The 22,693-nt window shown below is 46.3% G+C and overlaps 1 protein-coding gene across 2 annotated transcripts in view; it reads left to right on the top strand.

Annotated features, from left to right (window-relative positions):
* DEDD2 (death effector domain containing 2) overlaps positions 1 to 21,770 on the top strand; it is a 111,340-nt gene extending 89,570 nt beyond the window's left edge. For both annotated transcript variants that reach the window (XM_086933043.1, XM_086933044.1), the window contains exons 5-6: positions 2,593 to 2,991; positions 20,980 to 21,770. In XM_086933043.1, coding sequence (XP_086789169.1) covers positions 2,593 to 2,957 — 365 coding nt within the window. In that variant the 3' untranslated portion in view covers positions 2,958 to 2,991; positions 20,980 to 21,770. The remainder of the gene's footprint in view (positions 1 to 2,592; positions 2,992 to 20,979) is intronic.
* Positions 21,771 to 22,693: the final 923 nt, after the last annotated feature.

Raw genomic sequence — 22,693 nt, 5'->3', positions numbered from 1 at the left:
CTACCGTATGAAGTTCTTCCCATGCTACTGAGGACGCCTGCCAAAGCACATTTGAATATTTAACTTTATACTAACGTCTGTCCGGACACAAGTCGTCTCAGTTTTAAAACTTTCCTACTTCCATTTTCCGCAACCAAGAAGGAATCCCTGCTCCATGAAATCGGGCTGTGTAATACACTATATTCCTTATTACTGGAGTCAGCCTCTTTACAATGTGTACGTTTCTGGATGTCAACAGAATGGTGCTCAATCACTGCACTGATTCCCCAGATGTCTCCCTTCCTTTCTAGCTAGCTCTCCGTCGTTCGTGTAGACTGACGACTAACCTACCCTGATGCTTGTGGCCTTAAAAAGAAACTTAGTTTGCCGGTATTTACCAAACTCGTCACACATTGGGAGTGTTCTCTAAATGCTGAAAGTGATAGCAGATTCAGGTATAGTCTCTAGCATGAACTAGGCCTTGCTCTCATGATTTCCACAAATCGGGTTGACCCTTCCTTTGCTGATATCTAATCCCTTCTTTCTGCACTTCATGAACTTTCTATGACTGCATGATATTCTGTGATCGATGCCTTGACATCATGCACATGGTTTCATACTGTTGATGGAAATGCTACCTGGTGGATTTCGTGTGGCCAGTAACTAATATGGGGTACATTTTCTTTGTTTCCCTTCTCCATAAAATCTGAAATGCAGATTCCCTAGCCATCGGTAGTCGCTTGAACATCCCTCTTGAGTTAAAATCTTGCATCTGTCAAGCCAGAGACTTAAACTGCCCCATACCTAGAAAAAAGTGGACCGCCCATAGTGATCAGTTTAGCAGCTTCAGCAATGCAACTAAATAAAATCTGTCAAAGACGTGTCTACTATCAAATTTTCAAAAATGGATCTGTGAATGGACACCTGCTCCAAATGTGAGCCACACTTGAGCAATGCTGCAGTCAGAAGGCTATGTAGCTAACTGACCGCAAAGGAGCTGCGTAGGGAGCCCTTCATGGTGACTCCGAAATAGGATACTAACCAGAAACCATCTCCTCTGCACCATGCTGTCGTAGAATGTGCGGTTTTTTCTTCTATATTGTGTCTCTCTCTTTTTATACAAAGGTCCAGTCCAGGCTGGTAATGTGGAACTGCATTCCGTTTCAGAAAAATACCGGTGGGAATAATGCATGTTTAAAAAAAATATATATATATATATTAGTAGTCTCTTCCTATTAAGCCAAATTATGAGCCATGTTGAGCAGCAGTCTCGTATAATAATGCCAAGGTTCTAGTTTTCTTTTCCTATGAACTAAGCTAGATTTCCTGGCTGTCATGAGGTTTATTCCTTTAAAGTACCTTGTGAAATATAATGAATATCCCTCGTTCGAAATTGTTCAGAAACCAGTTAATGGGTACAGGAGAGTAACAGAAGCTGCTTCACGTATATTCACAAAAATGGGTTTCTTGTGCTTCCTAATTTCAGTGTTTGATTTGTAGGTTGTAACCTGCCTACTAAGTTTCTTTTTGTCTTCTCAAATGGTTGCACTCCACCTCTGGGCCCTTGCCAATTTACAAGAATTACATTTCTGACCATTACCTTTCCCTCAGAAGTATTGCCAGTTTGTGCATTGTGGCATCGGACATTTTAAGTTTCTCTATACTGTTCTTGGTATGGAATAAATGTAAAGTAACCACACAAGATTCACTCGTTGACTGATAGGGCTACTGAAATGTGACCAAGTGCTGGGGTGGGTGTTAAGGGTTTGGGAGGAGGGAAGAGGTTTGTTCTGCGGGGTGACCATGATATCATTGCACTTTGAGTTAATACTTCCACAGGTTGATGACCCACATGAAAATGAAAAGAAAAATTAAGGCGAAAGTTCTTGGCCCCTTGCTCAGCGTATGTAAACAAATCTCCTGTATTATCAATGTGTTGCTCTGTACGTTCTGTAGCTCTCCTGGGAATATTTGTTCTTAATTTCTGGAATAAAGATAGATTACAGTGGGAGTTGATGTAAATTATATAAGACAGTGCTATTTGCACCTCTTAATTGATAATGCATTTAGGGGTGGTTGTACCGATTCACGCCATAAGCGAATAATTTGAGTCTACAGCATGTATGTACTCTTGGGTTTCCTATACAACAAATATTAACAGCACACTGAACTAAGCTAGTAAAAATCTGGATGGAGTGAAATCCTATCCCGGACAGTGGATTTAATGTGATCCGGAAGTCTGAATTTCCTATAGCTCTTACACCAGTATTTAAAACGGCACTTAATGTAGCAAGGTTTGAAGCCTGATTGCCTTGGTTGTAAGTTGCATCCTCCAATTGCGGTTATGCCCTTCAGCTTTAAATTGGTCAACAGAGCTACTTTGGTCTAGCCACTTAACTCCTACATCTTTTTTAGTCTTCAAATGTATCTTAGATTCCTTTGTTTAGTTTATATTTTAACCTTCAACTGCTGGCTAGAAATGACCTGTTCGCTCACCCTTTCAAATTATTTGCATGATTGAAATTGCTTTGTTCCCCACTGCGTTCCTTCTGTTTTCGTTGCTAATTCTTTGTTTCTTTTCTTTCCCTTTCCCTCCTTTTCTCCATATAATAGGCATTCGTTTGCGGGTCAGAGCAGAGTACTGCAATCACCATTCTATTCTTAGTCAGAATGTGCTCTCCAACAAGCAGAATCGCCTGGAGAAACAATTTGATGTATTCAGCCAGTCCAACACAGTCCTGAAATCCCGGGATTTGGGATCCATTATCTGTGAAATCAAGTTCTCTGAGCTCTCTTACTTGGATGCCTTCTGGAACGACTACTTGAATGGCTCATTGCTCGAGGCCCTAAAAGGTGTATTTATCACAGACTCCCTGAAGCAGGCCGTGGGTCAAGAGGCTATACAGCTCCTGGTCAGCGTCGATGAGGAGGATTATGAGGAAGGGAGGAAAGTGCTCCTGGAAAACATTCCTCTGTGAATATGGCATGGGGCGCTGTGCCTGGACTCGAGAAGTATGTAACGCATGCTTTTGTTATTTTATTTTTGAAAGGGTGGATTATGGTTTGGGGGAGAGTAAGCACACACCTTCATGCTGGTGTATCAGAAGGTGCAGTTTCCCCTTATTAAACCTTCCAGTTTTTAAAAATTCTGACATTGATATTGCTTGTTTTTCTGGTCTTGGCCTGATTTATTAGCAAACATTTGCTCTTTATTTCAGATGTTCTCAGCCCTTTTAGGAGTCCTCCATATCCTTTGCTTCTGTTAAAGGAGCTTCGTTAATTACTAAAGTACCGATTATATCCACCTATGTGTGGCAATCTGCAACTGAGTTTTTTGAACTCTTTCAAATGAAGGTATCTTTTTGAAAATGGGTGAACAAAAACAAATTAGACGGACAGCGTCTGAAACCTTTACATCTTACAATGGTAGTCTGAAAACTGAAATGACTGGCATGTATTACATCCTTTCATTTCTAGCAAGTAACTTATCTTAGTTGTCAATTTTTTTGTTTTTACCTTTGAGTGATCAGTCCGTATATAATCCTTTTTCTGCTTTAGTACCAGGAAGTATCCTCTGAATCTGTTGCCTAGGTTCCACCCCTCCCTCTCCTTTTTCACGCCGTCTGTGCTAAGCTCCTGATGGCAAACCCAGTGAGGACACTGGAAATATGACTAATCCGCCCACCCAAAATATAGAGCAGGCAGACCAATAGTTTGCCAGTTCGGGTGTTTTGTGGCATATCCTGTTGGTCAGGTTCTAAATTGGGCCCTTTCAGTCAATAGCTGGTCATCTAGGTAGCTATAGCGGCCATCCATTGTTTGAAGTGAGATTAAATATCTAGCGTGTACAACCTTGGTTTAATCAGTGGAGTCTTGCTTGCATGTGTACTAGATTAAGCCAAAAGAGTGCAAGAGAATTACAATTGGGATTATGTACAAATAAGATGGTAGGAATCTGATACGATCCCTGAGGCACACTGTTTCAGTGTCAATTTGAAGGGGAAAATTAAAGCTGCCTGAGAGCTGTCCACTAGGAAAGATGGAAGCCAGTTAAGGGCCTGGTTGGTGCCTCTGAGTGTTACAAGATTTTTGTTTTGTTTATGCATGCCAGTTTCTTTTTTGTTTCTATTTGTAACCTCTCATAAATCTGCTACAATTCTCCCTTAAACTAATTTTATCTCTTGATGGAGGAACATACCAACTATATCCCATTTTTACTTGCCTAGGTTAAATGTGCTTCGTTAAAACCCACTCTCCTCTATATCCTGGGATGTTGTTTTCTCCCAGGGCAGAGGAGCCTTGCAGACTTCAGACTATCCAAATGAGCCACAGGGGCTGAGGGTTCATGAAAATTGGCCAGCAATCGAAAAACGCAGAAGGCATGCCACCTTAACAACAATGTGTTAAGGCATTGACCTCCTAAGCATGCACTGTTTTCAGCTGTTGGATTCCATATCAATGTGCCCTGTGCACCAGACAATAAGAGGCACCAACAGCAGCCAAAAGTAGACTTTCTGCTGGTTGCCATTCTCTCCAGACTGGGCCCAAGTATGGAAATTACTCCTAGCATTCCCTTGCTGCTTGACTCTGACAACTACAGAACTTAAGGCCACCAGGAGCATATGACCGGATACGAAAGAGCCCACGGATCAGCCTTCAGGAAGGGCCAGCATAAGGGCATCTTCAGTCTTAAGCATAGCAGTCTTGAAATGACCCCAGTTCAACTTAGACCAGTGTTCTTCAAACTTTTTAATGACCCGCCCCCCTCCTCTTGGCTGAAGAAAAATCATTTGGGCCTTGCCTCTATTTTTCAGTAATTCTATTAAACTGGCAATGTTGAAATGTGTAGATGTATTTAAACACTGCAGTTGAGTTCTATACTGATTTTAAAAAAGCTATCAAGTACATGATTGGTAGGCCTTACTAATGTGTAAATGCATCCTCGGTGTGATTATTAGAAATAGGGGGGGGTAGGAGCGGGGGGGGGGTTGAAGAATATTTGGAGTGCTTTCCCTTTTGACACCTTCTCCCAGCCATGCTATAAATGAGAAAAGATGTTGGTGATGGCCCATTATAGAGCGGCTTACTACCACTCATTCCCTTACACCCCCCCACCTCTGCTGAAAACAAAGCACTGTTCTCTTCTAGGGGATACTTATCAATAGTCATAAGCACTGAATAATCTCCGTTCATAAGCGGGAACCCGGAACATATATATATATATATATATATATATATATATATATATATATATATATATATATATATACACACACACGAGTACATGGTACTAAAAGAATTGTACACATATACATGTATAAACTAATAATATGCAGCCCTGCTCATAACCTATAGGCTAACACAGCCATAATTACATACTTTCTGCAGAATGAAAATCTATAAAAACCAATGCAAGAAAACGGCATGAGCCTGAAATGCATTCCACAGACAGACACATTTTTATCAAAGAACATGTAATAAAAGGCAATTAGCCTAAGTAGGCTGCATAACAAAATAACATCCCTGTACTGAAAAGCAGACTGTTACCTCGCCTTTAAGGCCTCAGAGAATTTGAACACTTTGCCTTTAAGGCCTCCGGGGGAACCCTGCTCCCATCATGCCCCACAGGTGACAGTTAAGTCAGTTCTTTTTTCCGGCTTGTTCTGTTAGGTACCTGGAACTGGAGCTCTACTGAATTTGATCATTTTTCAGTCAGAATTTGTTTTTTTCCTACTTTTTTTGACTGGTGGTATTTTTCAATCTTTTCTGACTAATTCATAGTTTTGCAGCGTGAATCTTTCTGGATTCACTATGCTGTGCATATCCCGCGGTCTTGTGGTTGGGTCCGGATTCGTAGTCTTTTCTTTGTTTTTTTTTTTTTTTTTTTTTGTAGCCCTTGTGGGCGTCGGCGTCACACCTCCTCGGGCGCATTTCCGGTGACGTCGGCATGCTTCCTGCGGAAGCTCCCACTCTTGGGCGCCATCTTCAGATTCTTTTTTCCGCGGTCGGGTCTGGATCGTTCCCGTTGGGCTCCAGACATTTTTGGAGAAAGTACTGAAAAGAGTGGAAGTTGGAGGAGATATTGGAAGAAGACCAGAGAAGACTTCGCAGAACACTGACGAAGAGGAGAGAAGGTGAAAAACCTCGAACTTCGACGATCGTCGACGTCCACGTGCTCAGTGAGGCCTGAACGCACGAGGATGGACAACACGCCATTCAAGTTCTGCCCGAACTGCAGACACAAGTACGCACAAAAGGACCAGCACCCGGTTTGCAACCTCTGCCTACCGGTAGAGCACAGAAGCGAGGACTGCAACGCCTGCGCCGTCTCCGCCCAGAAGACCCTCCGAGTGAGGACGAGACAGAGGGTAGCACACGCCGCCCTCGGAGGAAAATCCCCGACGCCATCGCTGTACGAGCTGGGGATGTCCTCTGAGGAGGAGGACAACGCTGCCGCAGAAGAAGACGGCTACACGGTCGTAGAGACCGATTACAAGAAGACACCTGATAAGGTAGGAGACTCGACGTCCCATAAGAACACCAGAGACCCTGAGTCTCGAAAGCTCGAGGCCAAGGGCCCGAAGGCGCCGACGCAGAGACATCTGCCGTCCGCGACCACAAGCAGGCCCAGCGGATCCTCGGAGAAGGAGACCCTGGCGCCGAAGGCTGTTGAACAGCAGAAAGCGTCGAAGATCGTCGCCGAAAAGGATCGATCGACGTCGAGGGAGAAAGACCCTAAAGCCTCGGCAACGTCCAAGGACCCGAAAGCCAGTTCGACGTCCAAGCCGTCGACGCCGAAGATCTCGACGCAGAGTCAGGCGCCGAAGAGAGGAGCCGAACGTTCCGAAGCCGAGAACGCGGCCGAGGTAGAAAGGAAAAGACGTCGGCTCGAAGCCGAGATGGCGAGCCTCTTGCAGCGAAGGAAGGAGGTCGCCGCCGAGATGAGTGCGTTCACAATTCCACACAAGACCAAGCACGCCGTGCTAGATCTGGTCGAGGAGGAAGAGGAACATGTCGACGACCAGGTGCCTAGCGACGAGATGGTCGACGACCGGGAAGCTGAAGATAATCCCTACGAGGATTACAGCTACGAGGACGAAGAGGCCAGTAGAGTGGACGACGAGTCGCTCACCTCTGACCCACGCGAGGAGGACTACCTAGACGTCGACACCGAGAGCCCGGAGGAGGCGGTCGACTCGTACCCCTCGAGACCCTCGCCGCCGGACGACATCGGGGCATACAACTCGGCGATACAATCTGCCGCGACTGCATTCAAATTAAAGCTCGACGAAGAAAAGCAGAAAGCAGACTTCCTGCTAGAGACTTTGCTCCCAACACAAACAAGAAGCCAGTTCCTCCCAATGCTCGAGAGCGTCTTGGCGCAGGGAAAGGAAGCGTTCAAGGAGCCCGCTACATGCAAGGCAGTAACTCCAAGGACAGAGAAAAAATACAAGCACTCCTCGAAGGACCCGGCCTACATTCGAGGCGAGGTCTCCGCTGACTCCATTATCACGGCCACAGCTAGGAAGAGGGCGAGCGTATCTACTACCTCGGGCCCACCGCCGGATAAGGAGAGCAAGAGGATGGATCTGGTGGGGAGAAGGATCGAGCGAAATGCCGCGACCCACTGGCGCATGGCTAATTCCAACGCCCTGTTAAACAGGCACGTGTACCAAATCATGGAGGGACTGGGGCACTTGGTGAAGGACCTACCCCAGGAGGCCAGGCAGAAGGCCGAAAAATTGGTCGAAGAAAGAAAGAACGCGGCAAATTCTTGCCTTAAGACGGCCCTGGACGGAGCAGACACCGCCAGCAGGCTAATGATGATGGGTGTCACGGAGAGGAGACACGCCTGGCTCAGGATCTCAGGGTTCAAACCCGAGGTGCAACACAGTATCCTGAACACACCGTTCAACGGCGAAACACTTTTCGGAGCAACGGTTGACGACAAACTATGCCAACTCAAAAAAGATAACGAGACTGCAAGATCCATGGGGGCATTGCAGTTCAGAGGCAACAGAAGGGGCACCCCGGCACGGAGGCCCGGCGGAAGAGGTGGAAACCAGCCAGGTACATCGCACCAGGCCTTCCAGCAGACGCACCAGGCAGACTCGCAGGCTCAGCAAGGTCACCAGAAGCAGTCCTGGCAATACCAACCAATGGGTCAGTCCTTTCGAGGGAGAAATGGACGTGGCCAGAATAGAAGAGGGGGGCAGCAGCCCACCTCGAAGTGACTTCACACTCCCCGGGTGCCCGACCACAGAAAAGATCCCAGGGGGCACCGCGTACAAAGGGGTCTGGACAATCTAATGACCTACGACCACATGACACCAGTGCGGGGAAGATTAAAGTTCTATCTCCAGGAATGGAGAGAAATAACATCAGACAAATGGATCCTAAACATCATTCAATTCGGATACTGCTTGGAGTTGGAGACAAAACCAACAAACAGAAAACCAAGGGGGAAGCCACCAGCAAAAGAACAGCTGGCGAGACTTCAGGAAGAAGTGCAAGAACTTCTACAGAAAAAGGCCATAGAAAGAGTTCCCTTCAGGGAGAGGAACAAGGGAATATACTCAACGTACTTCCTAGTACCAAAGGTCGACGACAAAATGAGACCCATCCTAGACCTGAGGTTCCTCAACAAATTCATAAGAACACAAGTTCAAAATGACCTCCTTGTAGGAGGTGCTGCCGCAGTTGCAGGTCGGAGACTTCATGGTCACGATAGACCTCAGGGACGCCTACTTACACATACCGATGAACGACAAGCACAAGCATATGCTCAGGTTCGCTATCGGAGGAGGCCACTACCAGTTCACAACGCTGGCCTCCGGACTAAAATCAGCACCGAGGGTATTCACGAAGTGCCTCGCGGCAGTCGCAGCGCACTTACGAAGACAGGGGATACACGTATACCCTTACCTCGACGACTGGCTGGTAAAAGCAAGCTCGTACCAGAAGTGCAAGCAGCATGCACATACAGTGACGAAAACACTCATACACTTGGGGTTCTCCGTGCATTGGAAGAAATCATCAATGGAGCCGGAGCAAGTGAAGATCTTCCTGGGGGCAGAGATCAACACCATACAGGGCAAAGTGTCCCCCAGCGAGAAGAGAGCAAGGGCACTGGTCAAGGAAACTCGACTATACCGGAAGGGGCAAGCTCGGACAGTGAGGACTGCGAGCAAGATCATGGGTATGATGGCATCATGCATCCACCTAGTGCCGAATGTGCGGCTCCACATGAGACCCATGTAAGAATGGCTGCAGGAACAATGGTCACAGGCTTCGGGCAGTTGGGAGGATCTTGTGGTGGTGACGCACGCAGTGCAGAAGGAGATGGCATGGTGGACCCTGGAGAACCTAACAAGGGGGCAGCCACTTACACTCCCAACTCCGACAGTGACCATCACCACGGACGCATCCCTGAAGGGATGGGGCGCTCACATGGAGGAACTCAAAGTGAGGGGCCTTTGGACGCCAGCAGATGCAACAAAACACATCAATTACCTAGAACTGAAGACAATCTTCCTTGCACTGAAAGCCTTCCAGACAAGACTGTACAGGCAGAGGGTGTTGCTACAGACAGACAACACCACGGCGATGTTCTACATCAACAAGCAGGGTGGAACACAGTCTACAACGCTTTCGACGCTGGCGCAGGAGATATGGAGGTGGGCCATCCCTCTCCACATAGACTTGATAGCCATACACCTACCAGGCAAGGAGAACATTCAAACAGACTGGCTGAGCAGACAGACCTCGGCATCCCACGAGTGGGAGCTCAATGCTCAGGAGACGAGGAGGCTGTTCAACAGGTGGGGGACACCATCGGTGGACCTGTTTGCAACACGCCAGAATGCGAAATGCCGAAACTTCGCATCCAGACAACACGAAGAGGGGTCCCTTGGGAATGCCCTATGGATAGACTGGTCCGGGACATTTGCATACGCTTTTCCCCCGATACCGCTGATTCACAGAGTGCTGAGCAAGTGCAGGGCGAGCACCATGACCCTGATACTGGTCGCGCCGCAGTGGGCGAGGCAGACTTGGTACTCGCAGATCATGGAGATGGCGCAGTGTGCGCCCCACAGATTCAGCAGGAGAAAGGACCTGCTCTCCATGCAGAACGGAGAGGTGCTGCACCCAGAACCAGAGAGCATGAGCCTAGTAGCATGGCTCCTGAGGACATCGAATTCGCACACTTAAAACTGCCAGAGAGCACCCTCAGGGTTCTTCGGGAGGCACGAAGGCCCAGCACAAGGAAGTGCTATGTCGCAAAGTGGAAAAGGTTCACGATGTGGTGCAGGAGGGAGAGACTTCACAATAAAATGAAGGACTCCACGGTACTGAAGTACCTGACACACTTGCTGGACAAAAAGCTCAGCTCGTCCTCCTTAAGAGTTCACCTGGCGGCTATAGTGGCATACACAAGGGGTGAGATGGGCAGAAGCTTCTAAACATCACAAGTTGTAAAGAGGTTCCTCGAAGGAGCAAAAAGGATTGCACCACCCAAGCGGGTGCCACCACCGGCATGGAACTTAAACGTGGTCCTGACGGAACTCATGAAGGAGCCCTTCGAGCCACTTCACAAGGCCTCTTTGAAGATGCTAACTATGAAAACTGCTTTCCTGGTTGCAATTACATCCTTACGCAGAGTGAGCGAACTGCAAGCGTTGACGCTACAGGAGCCATACTTACAAATACACAATGACAGGGTGGTGATGAGGACCGACCCACATTTCATGCCGAAGGTGGTGTCCAGGTTCCACATGAACCAGTCCATTCAGATACCGAGTTTTTTCCAAAAACCAACCACTAGCGCAGAGCGAGCTCTGCATACCCTGGACGCCAGAAGGGCGGTCATGCATTACATCGAAAGGACAAAAGGACACAGGAAAACGAAACAGTTTTTTGTGCCGTTCGCCAACAGTTACATGGGCAAAGCAGTCACTAAGAACACTATTGCACGATGGATCGCGCAAACTATCCAACTCTGCCACAAAAGGGCAGGAGAAGAACTGGCAGAGGGGGCGCGCGCCCACTCCACTAGGAAGAAGGGGGCTACAATAGCTTTCCTGGCCAATACACCCATACAAGACATATGCCTGGCGGCAACATGGGCTTCGGTGCACACATTCACGAAGCACTTTTGCGTGGATGTTCAGATGAACAAGGAAGCACAAGTCGGACAAAGGGTGCTCCAGCATATATTCAGAAACCAGAGCTCATCTTCCACCCAGCCACCACGGAAGTGAGAAACCGCTACGAAATCTATGCACAGCATAGTGAATCCAGAAAGATTCACGCTGCAAAACGAATAGTTTCTTACCTGTCGGTGTAGTTTTGCAGCTTGAAGATCTTTCTGGATTCACTAGCGAACCCACCCACCTCCGCCAGAAAGATAAGGCTGGAGAGAGAGGAGGTGGTCAAAAAAAAAAAATATAGAGGTGATAGGAGAAGAAGTAACAGAATATAAGGACATGTGGTAAAGAAATTATCACCTTGAATAGAACATTGCCATGGCTTCGGAAAAGAAGGAAACACGGAAAAAAGAATCCGAAGATGGCGCCCAAGAGTGGGAGCTTCCGCAGGAAGCATGCCGACGTCACCGGAAATGCGCCCGAGGAGGTGTGACGCCGACGCCCACAAGGGCTACAAAAAAAAAACAAAGAAAAGACTACGAATCCGGACCCAACCACAAGACCGCGGAATATGCACAGCATAGTGAATCCAGAAAGATCTTCAAGCTGCAAAACTACACCGACAGGTAAGAAACTATTCGTTAATTTTTAGTACGTTATGCCACCTTTATTTTACAAATGTCGTTCCTGTGGGAAGATGTCCAAAACATTCTGTTTGTGTGGTTTGTTTACCTTCCACACATGACATAGAGAAATGTTATCACTGCCTCAAGCTTTCCAGAAGAACTCTGAAGGAAAGAGAAGATTCGTATTTTGGGGCTTATGGAGAGGGAGACACATCATGAGAAGGGGGCAAGAAGTGAAATTTCATCGGGAAGGCCGCCCTTTCCTTTAATCTGCTTCTCCTGATGGTAGGAGTAAGAAAAGGCGTCATGAGCTACCGTCGACTCGAGTGAAAAAGTGAGATCGAAGTCTAGATCACCATCAGGTATGTCGACGTAGAGACCAGTGGAAAGAAGTAAACTGCCGTCGAAGACATCCCCTTTAAGAAGCAAGTCAACGTCAAAACAGATCGAGATCGCCGCTGAGAAGCCGGTCTACGTCGAGGCATTTGGTGTCTATTGCAGTAAAGACTGCGCCGAGGGTGTGAAGTAGATAGACGTCGAGGGCTAGGAGTAGATCGGTGAGACCTGAGAAGAGAAGATGATCAAGGTTGCCTTCTAGGCATGGGTCAACATCGAGACATGCTTCGAGCTCGAGGCATGAAAAGTCTCGTTCGATGTCAAAGGCTGCCGACGTCGAGAAAATAGACGTCTAGGTCTCCGCCACCTGCTCCAAGGTCGGCATCGAGACACTCTAGATCGACCTCTCGGATCAGTCACAGGTCTTTGTCGAGGTCGGAGCCGAGGGCGGACACCTACGGACCAACCATGGTCGACGTCGAAAGACCCGACGTCAAGGGCTTCTTCGAACAGATCTCCATCTGTCAGAACCTCTCCTCACCAGGCATCCTCTATGGTGGCTCATTCTGGCTCGACGTCGAGGGACAGGCAATTGGTTCCTGGGGAAGAAGAAACTAGACCGACGTCTAGATCTCCACAGTCTATATAAGGAGTTCGTCGTCGATGGGAATACAAATTGTGCAGGTAACCCCGGAGGGTTCTCCGGTGCGCAAGTAATCTCCTGCTGGTATGTCCCCTAGATGGTTGGAGAGCATCCGTCATTGGAAAATGCAGCCTAGAATTGGTGATAGACCTCTTACTGTAGACTGTTCAAGACCACCGGCTGGTAGGTCTCCAAGACTATCTAGATCTCCAGTGAAGAGGCGTTCACACTCAAAGGACCGCAGTAGGCCTCACCGGTCTCCTACTCCTAGGAGAAGGCAGAGAGACCCTACCACGTCCACCTCAACTAGGTCGCCTTACAGAGACTATTCCCCCACGATTTCATCAACACCACCTTCCAGGATATCTCCCGTTGATCTAGGAACTTTCAGTGAAGTATTGTCTGGGAGCTAACAAATTTAACATAACTATGTCTGTGCCTCCTGTTAAATCTTCTGTTATATTTAATACTTTACATCGTAAGTCGTCAGCTAGACCTCTATTTCCTTTGGTGCCAGGATTGATAGAACCTGTAATGAAGACATTTTTAACATCTGCTACAGTGGGCTCAGGGCCCTCTAGAATTGCAAAGAAATATAAGGCACCGGATCAGGATCCTTTATTTCTACGCACTGGCCCACCACCGGATTCACTCATAGTGGCAGTGGTCTGCCCCATGATAATTGCTTTTGGGAAAGCAATGGAAGAATTTCTAATTACTTGATGATAACGTTTCTCAAACTGATCCTGCTTTCTTTCTTATAAAAGCAAAGTCACAAAAATTCTGTTTGCATATGGTGCATTTGTAATGATGGCTTTTTCACTCTATAATACTTAATATGTTCAGCACACATGAAAATCTCATCTCTGAGCAGTACTAGAACCTAGATAGAAATATGTGCAATTTGACATAAGGACTGGTACAGAAGATGGCGCATACTTGATGCAGCCTCAAGAATTGTACCGACTAGTAGCATCACACAGTAAATATGCATGGACACCAGTGTTTTTATTTTTCTGTGACTTTTGTGAATCCCAGATAGTGACTATATTTGGAATGCACTATTAAACCTCAAATAGCTGTTGACCGAAGCTTATCTTTTGAACTTTCAGTTGCAACTTAAAACCTCTTTTTCTCATGCCAAGTTGTCTGGGAGAGCAGGTCATTTGCCTTTAGATGCGCACTTTTGCCCTTTCTTGTAAAGGAAATCTCCCTGCTTGAGGCCCAAGTAGTAACTCCTAAAATTAAATGTTACCCCAGTATTGGAACTTTCATAGATTCCCATGCTTTGTATCATTCCCCGTCTGAGTGGGAGCCTCAGTAAATAAGAAAATAACATTAACCATTAAAACAAAAGATAAAATAGGCTTAGGCCTCATCTCATTTTGTATCCTATCGCCCTCTTTGTGTAAAAGAGACCAAACTTCCGTCATGACCAATCAGAACAGCCTCACCCCATAGAACCTCCCTGAGAGCTCAGAGCCTCAGATTTTTCTACCGTACGTTGTGCTAGGGAGTCTCCACTGAGCTCTGCTCAGTTTTTCATTCTATTCAGCTTATTACTTCAACTTTTTAACTTAAATCAACAATGTCGTACAAGGAAAAGAAGGCTTTATTCGGGTCCTGTGCATCCTGTGGAAAAAAGGCTTTTTGTGGAAGATGAGCATGACAGCTGTATTTACTGCTTATATCCTGACCACAAGGCCACAGATTGCAAAATATGTATAACTTTTTCTACAAAGACTTTGCGAGACAGAGAGGGCCGGCTGTTGACCTGGCTTCAGAAGATGAAGACTCGGAAGGAGCTGCTCTTGTCTGATGAGGAGGATTCTACATCTGCCTCGACCTCCAGGAGATCCAATAATAGGGGTAGGTCTTCTCCCTCTACTTTTAATGAGCCTCCTGTTAAGGCCTCTTATAAGATCTCTGATAGGTCTGAGATGGCTAGTCCCATTAAATCTCCTCACCGAGGTAAAAAGGAGAGGCTGGGACATGCTGCTGGGATGGACACAGCCAAAAAGGACAGCAAGGAAGTTCCTATCACTTCTCAAAAGTCCCACAAGGAGAAAGACCGCAAGAAACTTTCTGCAGTCACTCCAGAGACAAAATCTGATCAAAAACAGCGTCCGTCGACGACGATTGCTTCTACTAAAGCATCAAGTGCTCCATTGGTGTGGTGGCGACGACGCCTTTGACTCCGTCGACGTTTAAGGTACCTTCATGTTCGTCGACGATAGTTTCTGCCTCGTCGTCGCTAGTGATGTCATCGAAGGTACTGTCGACTGCTGCTTCGACGACTAAGACTACGACGACGACTATCATGCTGGTGACTATGAGTTTGTCGACGAGGCTGTCGACTATCATTCCTTCGTCGACGATGACTTCGCCGACTAGGTCCGGTGGGCTGTCGACTATTCCTTAGATTTGCTTCTTCGACGATGACTCTATCGACGATTGCTCCGACGACTCACTCGAAGTCGTCGACAATACAGAAACTTCGAATAACACCAGAGATGATGTCTCAGACTGGTTACACCCTTGCCTCCAACAATGCTGCTGGATGAGGAGTCAGAGGAAGAAGAGGACGGGGGTCAATATGGGGATGCCTACAGTCCTTCAACTTTAAATGTCAAGTGTCAAGAGACTGACGCTGAAGAATACTATGAACATCACGATGACCCAGGGGTTCAACGTTATGATTCTCAACAGCAACATCCCTCGGGCTTGAGTCAAGACATGGTGGCCATGCCGGCCTCTCTAGTTTCAGATCTACAATTAATGCTGCATGACTACAGGAACACGTTTCTACCACAGTCTACAGTGCAGCCAGAATGACCTGCTATTCCGGTGGTCCCTCGGACGCCACCAGCTGTCATTCCAGTGGTGGTCCCACGGCCAATAGAACCTGAACCTAGGAGAGAGATCAATGAGGATGTACGGGATGTGGATGATGATGACTATGATCAGGGTGATCCATTAACTGATCCTTTTTAAGACCCAATCTTGGATCTCGACGAAAGTGGGTTGCAAAATCCGGATGTCGTGGGACAGGACACAGCGGTGTCTCCTCCAACTGATATTGAAGGGGGTTCCATAACCTCATGGAAAGGGCATCGAAGAGGTTTGGATTGCCAATTAAAACGGAACAGTCTGACTGTTTCCTTTATGACTTCAAGGAAGAATACAGGTCAGTTAGGTCCATTCCCATAATTGAACATGTGTGGGATGAAGGAATCAAGATCATGCAAAACCCGGCCACAGTCCCTGTTCTTCCCCGGCTGGAGAAGAAATATAAAGCCCCGGATGGCAGTCCAGCGTGTCTTCTTGGACAGCCTAAGCCTGATTCTGTGATCTCGCAGGCAGCACAGAGCAAATCCAAAAACCCATCAACGCCTTTAACTACACCTCCAGACAAGGAAGGGAGGCGCTTGGATAACGTGGGTAAAACATTTTCCTCCATGGCCAGCCTTCTTGTCCGAGCAGCGAATGCTCTAGCCATTCTAGGTAGGTACGATCGCCAGATGTGGTGCGACTTGGAGCCATTTGTGGAACTGCCAGAATCTGCCAAGGAGGAGGCCAGGAGAGTTCTGATGGAGGGAGAAAGATCATCCTCGGAAGTGATTGATTTTGCGATGGACATAGCTTCCACTGCTTTTCGAGCTTTGGCCGGTTCGGCGGTATTGCGCCTTCAGGGCTGGTTGCGAGCGACCTGGTTTCGTCAAGAGGTCCAAAATAAGATCCTGGACCTCCCATTTGATGGTGAAATGCTGTTCGGCAAGCATGTAGATGACGCCCTACAGAATATCAAAAAGGACACTGACACGGCAAAGTCCTTGGGGTCGTTGAATTATCGAAAGGTCCCATTCAAAGGAGCGAGAGGCAGGGGTTTCTCTACTTGTAGAGGCAACAACCAGCAAAGATATTCAACGCAGACTTCAGTCTTACAAGACTCCATATTCAAATAAACGCCAAGGCCAATCGGCGTCTTACTCTCGCCAATCTCAGAGAGGGCGTCAGAATCGCCAGGGTCGTGACAATGCCAAGAGACAATAGCGGCCTCCTGGCTTTCTACTGTTCCTCCCCTGACAGTAACATCAGTAGGGGGCAGGATATCTTTTTGTCTGGACAGCTGGGGAAAGATAACATCAGACCAGCGGGTCCTAAATATTGTTCAGAGTGGCCATACGTTGGAGTTCCAAGATCTTCCTCCAACCAGAGCTCCAGGCGCCCATCAATCAAGACATCTGGGTCTGCTAAGCCTCAAAGCCCACCAGCTTTTCATCAAGGGGGCAATGGAGCTGGTACCTCTCTCTCAGAGGGGCAGAGGTTTTTATTCCAGGTTCTTCCTGGTTTGAAAGACTGCAGATACTCGGCACCCCATTTTAGATCTACGAGAGCTCAACACTTATCTCATCAAACTGTCTTTCAGGATGGTCACTCTCCAGGATATTCTTCGTCTACTGAACCCGGGAGACTATATGCCGTCTCTGGATTTAGAAGATGCGTACTTCCACGTACCGATCCATCCAGCTCACAGGCAATATTTACGCTTCACAGTAGGCAAGAGCCATTTCCAATTCAAATTTCTTCCGTTTGGCCTTCGGTCGGTGCCACAGATTTTCACAAAGGTGCTGGCACCAGTGGCGGCTTTCCTCAGGAAGCAATCCCTGGACGTTTTCCCCTACTTGGCCTTGGAAGTTTCTTGGAAAGATGGAGTCTTGACTAGCCAGTCGTCCATTTCAACTTGCATCCAATTGTTCAATCACCTGGGCCTTCAGCTCAACGAGAAGAAGTCCCTTCTTCAACCTTCCAGGTCTGCAAGATTCCTAGGGGCCATTTTAGACACGGAACAGTGCAAAGCTCGTCCTTCAGACGAACGTCAGCAAAAACTGATGCTCTCAGCTCGCCAGGTGCAGAAAAAGAAATCCCTTTCAGTTCGGTGCTACAAGTCCCTGCTCGGATCGATTTAATCTTGCATACCATTAGTACCGCATTGCAGACTGCGGATGCGTCCTCTGCAGGAGGAACTAGACAGACAATGGTGCCAGGCAGAGGGCTCGTTCAACGACAATTTTGGTTACACCGCAGATAAAGGCATGCGAGTGGTGGTTGGTGAAAGAACATCGCAGAAGGTCTAACATTCAGGATTCCACCATCTCCTTTGGTCCTAACAACGGATGCCTCATTAGAAGGCTGGGGAGCAGTTCTCCAAGAACTTCAAAATCAGGGGACACTTGAGTCCAGAACAGCGCCAGTGCCACATCAATTTTTTGGAACTGATAGCCGTTCGGTTAGCTTTGCAAGCTTTCCTCCCGAGAGTTCAAAATCACACAGTGCTGGTCCGGGCGGACAATACGACGGCCATGCACTATATCAACAAGCAAGGGGGGACGTGATCACAAACTCTGTCCAAGGACTTTGGGATTGGGCTATTCTTCACAAAGTCACTCTACAAGCGGAACACCCGCCAGGCTCTCTGGATGTATGACGGTACAACGCGTACCGTTACAACGCGTCCCTTTACGACGCAGTTTTAACAACGCAAGTCGTTACAACGACTTGAGTTGAGTGGGGGCGCTGATAGTGAATAGTTTAATTTACTATTCCATCACCAGTCCCCGTGGTTAGTAGGGAAGGAGTTGGATAGTAAATTAAACTATCCCCTATCCTAGAGCGCCCTCCAGCGAAAGTCGTAACGACTTTCGTTGTTAAAGCTGCGTCGTAACGGTACCGCGGTGTACCAGTTACGTTGTAAAGGATGTTTCCCGGCTCTCAATATTACAGCAGATGCACTAAGTCGCCAGAAACAGGCGAATCACGAATGGGAATTGAATCAGTCATTTCTGGAGGAAGTGTTCTCAGTCTGGGGAACACCGACCATAGACCTCTTTGCGTCTCCGGAGAACGCCAAATGCCGGTTCTACGCAAGCAAGGAACACCATCAGGGATCCTTGGGGAATGCGCTTTCAACGGCTTGGTTCGCGCATTCTTTTACGCTTTTCCATCAATTCCTCTCATTCCGCGAGTGCTCCGAAAGATCAAAGCGGAGCCATGCAGGATGATTCTCATTGCTCCAGCGTGGCCCCGGCAGTTCTGGTACACAGAACTTCTACTCTCTCAGGATCGTCCAATTTGCCTGCAACTAGTTCCGTCTCTGTTATCAAGGTTAGGTGCTCCATCCGGATCCGGGGTCGCTGCATTTAACAGCGTGGCTCCTTAATACAGAGAATTCTGACATCTGAATCTCACCAAGGAGTGTAGATAGGTTTTGTCCCAGGCTCGAGCGCCAAGTACTAATAAGACGTACAAAGCAAAATGAAAGATTCTGCCTGTGGTGTCAAACGTCTCCATCCTTACAAGTCTCTTCCTCATCAGATTTTGCCATATATACTATAGTTGGCTAAGTCTGGTTTGGCTCACTCTACAGTCAAGGTGCATCTGGCAGCCATCTCAAGGTTCAGGCGAACTTCATCAGGCCGTTCTCTATGGTCTTCTAGAATTATTAAACAGTTCTTGAAAGGCCTGTTTCGGATGTATCCTCCAGTTCGTCCACCTCCTCCTATTTGGCAGCTCAACCTGGTGTTGGCTCAACTAATGAAGGCTCCTTTTGAGCCTATTCACAAGGCGGACTTGAAATTCCTATCTTGGAAGCTAGCCCTCCTCTTAGCTCTAACATCAACTAGGAGGGTTAGTGAGCTTCAGGCGCTGTCCATAGTGGAACCTTTCCTTCAATTCAAAAGAGATGTTCTTATCCTTAGAACTAATCCAAAGTTCATCCCGAATGTTCTGTCCGAGTTCCATTTGAATGAACCCTTTATTCTAAAATCATTTTTTCCGCGACCTTCTACTCCGGCCGAACGAACATTGCATTCTTTGGATGTTCAAAGATGCTTGAAATTCTATTCGGAGCGCACAAGGTCCTTTAGAAAGTCATTGCAGTTGTTTGTTGCCTATAGCGCACCACGGAAGGGATGTGCTTTAACAAAGACAAGCATTTCCCGCTGGATCTCCAGTGCGATTCAATTCTGCCATCAGGAGGCACCTCTGGGCAGAAAGGTTTGTGCGCATTCCACAAGAGCGGTGGCATCTTCGGTGGCTCCTTTTGCAGGAGTCACGATCAAGGACATATGCTGGGCAGCAATGTGGAGCAGTACTCATACCTTCACGAAGCATTACTGCCTAGAGTCTACAGGACAGGACGATGCTGCTGTTGGTCAAGCAGTCCTCAGGAATCCGTTTCAGTGAGGGGTGAGCTTTCCCTACAATCCCTCCTTCCTGTATTGCACATTTTGTTTGTGATGTTTTCTTTTCTTATGGTAACAATTTATCAATGTTCTCTGTAAACATCGCTAGTGGGCATGTAATGCTCTATATTTATATAAATGACAAAATGTGCTTTGGTGATTTACTGCTGGCTATTCTGATACAAAGCATGGGAATCTATGAAAGTTCCAATACTGGGGTAAGAAAACAAGTTACTTACCTGTAACTTTAGTTCCCCAGTATTGGTAACTTTCATAGATTCCCATGCGCCCACCCTCCTCCCCTGCGAAAGCTCAGTCTTTTTAGAGAGATAGTGGCGGTTTGCACAACGGCTACGAAAGTCTGAGGCTCTGAGCTCTCTCAGGAAGGTTCTATGGGGTGAGGCTGTTCTGATTGGTCCTGACGGAAGTTTGGTCTCTTTTACACAAAGAGGGTGATAGGATACAAAATGAGATGAGGCCTAAACCTATTTTCTCTTTTGTTTCTATGGTTATATTTTTTTATTTACCGAGGCTCCCATTCCGACGACGGGGAATGATACAAAGCATGGGAATCTATGAAAGTTACCAATACTGGGGAACCAAAGTTACAGGTAAGTAACTAGTTTTCTTTTAGTAAGTGGTTGAAACAAAGAAAAACATTTCTATTTTGATCATTGTGGAAACTAATCCAAAGTTTGTGTTCAACCATCAAACCTTTTTGAAAATCAAATTAAGGTTTTCTAGGATTATGGATGTGGCGTAACACATGGCTTTACTTATGGGTATCCAGGTGGGTACATAAGTTACTAGTATATTTAATTGGAGCATGCAAAATACTATGGGTGACTGGTAAGTTGTCCGAACACCCTATCCTTGTGTCTATTTGCGTGCATGTATCATGATTTCTGGGATAATCTTTTTGAAGTACCAGCAGTTGAATACATGTGAAAACAACTGATAACTGCCTCAAATTTTATATTTCATCTTCTTTCTTTTTTTCTCAGGTCTTGTTTCTTTTTACTATTTTAGTAAAGACTTTAAAGTCATCCATTTGGATGTGAATCTTACTGAATATGGTGTTTTTCACCTAACAATGAAAAATGTTTAGGTCTTGCACCTGCTTATTTGAATGGACTGCAGTGAGGATTTATTGGTGGATCCGATAAACACTGCAAACATCGGATGCGGATACTTCTCAAAGTAATGTTACTCTGAAGGGTTGGTAGTTGGCACTGCCGTGGAAAGGCAAAGCCGAGAACTGAAGACCTTCATGGAATCCAGTAAAGGGGATCGTTGTCATGGACAGGCTTGAGACCAGGTGTGTTCAGCTGTTTGTCTTGGCTAAATTCAAGAGGTTATCAAGAACTAAAGTGGAAATAAACTTTAAACCCAGTGGATCGGCAAATATGGATGCCTATTCAGATGGATCGAAAGAGCTATAAACATAAAGGACCTGCCACTTTCAACTGCACCCTTTCAGATTGGTCTGAAAACACTGGTACTCCTTTTTTTCTGCAGGGTATGATAAAACTCATGCCCATCTGATACCAAGGAACTTTATGAATTTTCTGCAGGGGAACTGCAAAGCAACATCTTTTTGTTGATTTTCATAGGATTTGCTTGTACATAATATACATATACATATCTATAATTATTAAAGAAGTTTTCATTATTTATGTAGACAGTGCTTAATATAAAAAGATGTATTTTGTAAAAAAAAAAAAGAATTGGGGGTTCGGTTTTTGTCATTTAATTTGAAAATAAAACTGAATGTTACATCTTTTGAAAACAGTTACTCAGTTGAGTACCAGTCTTCCTTTCAGAAGGGTATTGATGGCTGCCAACCAACCACGTCAGTACTAGAGTCTTCTACACGTATTGAGTAGCCATTTAGTAGACTGCACCCAAATGCTTTACAAAACAGAATCAAATACTCTGCTTCTGAACTGATAAGTGTCAGGCCTGTTCTATTGGGCCTGTGTGTCTAAAGGGCAGTTAAGCAGCCCATGTGAGAAATATTACTTCAGCTCAAGCGTGAGGGGATAGTGCAGGCTCACTGATTTGCTAAGTTCCCTTTCTTTGTGCTTTGACGTTGAGGGTTGTGTGGTTGAAGAGGCAAGCCTTACTCTTCGAGTGCTATGTAGAAAATCTAGCAAAGCCAACAATCTATTTGTTTTAAAATGTTCTCTCATTATTTTCAGGAGAAATGTAAGACTGTGTTTACGTTTATGAGTTATGCTCATTAATTTCATATTTTTGGAGTAGCTTTCGTTCAGCATGAACACCTTCCAGATTCACATGGTTTGCATTCTGCCATCTAGTGGCTGGGCCTGGAATACTTGACAAGTTTTTTTTTCCTGTCTTGGGTATTGCTTTTTACACTGAGCATTACCCAACAGTGCCCATATGCGCTGCTTGATTTGGAAGCTAGAAAAGGTCAGAATTTGATATAGAAACGAGTCGGATGGAAAAAAAACTAATTTGAGAAATAAATAAGATTGGAAACAATTTAAAGGGAACCATTTTTTTCAGGGTAAATTTCTACCGAAGGAAAGGTAAAAAAAAAATATAACTTGCAGAAGTTCAGTTTCACTCGTCATGGTACCTTTTCAGTAAAGGACATGGGGAATTTTCCCTTTGAATGATGTCATAAGTGCCATTGAAAGTTTTCACATGGGTATGGAAGCAGTACATGCAACTTCTCTTTCAAATGACCAC

The sequence above is a fragment of the Lissotriton vulgaris genome, chromosome 7 (genome assembly GCF_964263255.1).
Source record: "Lissotriton vulgaris chromosome 7, aLisVul1.2, whole genome shotgun sequence".
NCBI classification, from domain to species: Eukaryota; Metazoa; Chordata; class Amphibia; order Caudata; family Salamandridae; genus Lissotriton; species Lissotriton vulgaris.
This window is presented reverse-complemented; position numbering and strand designations above follow the sequence as displayed.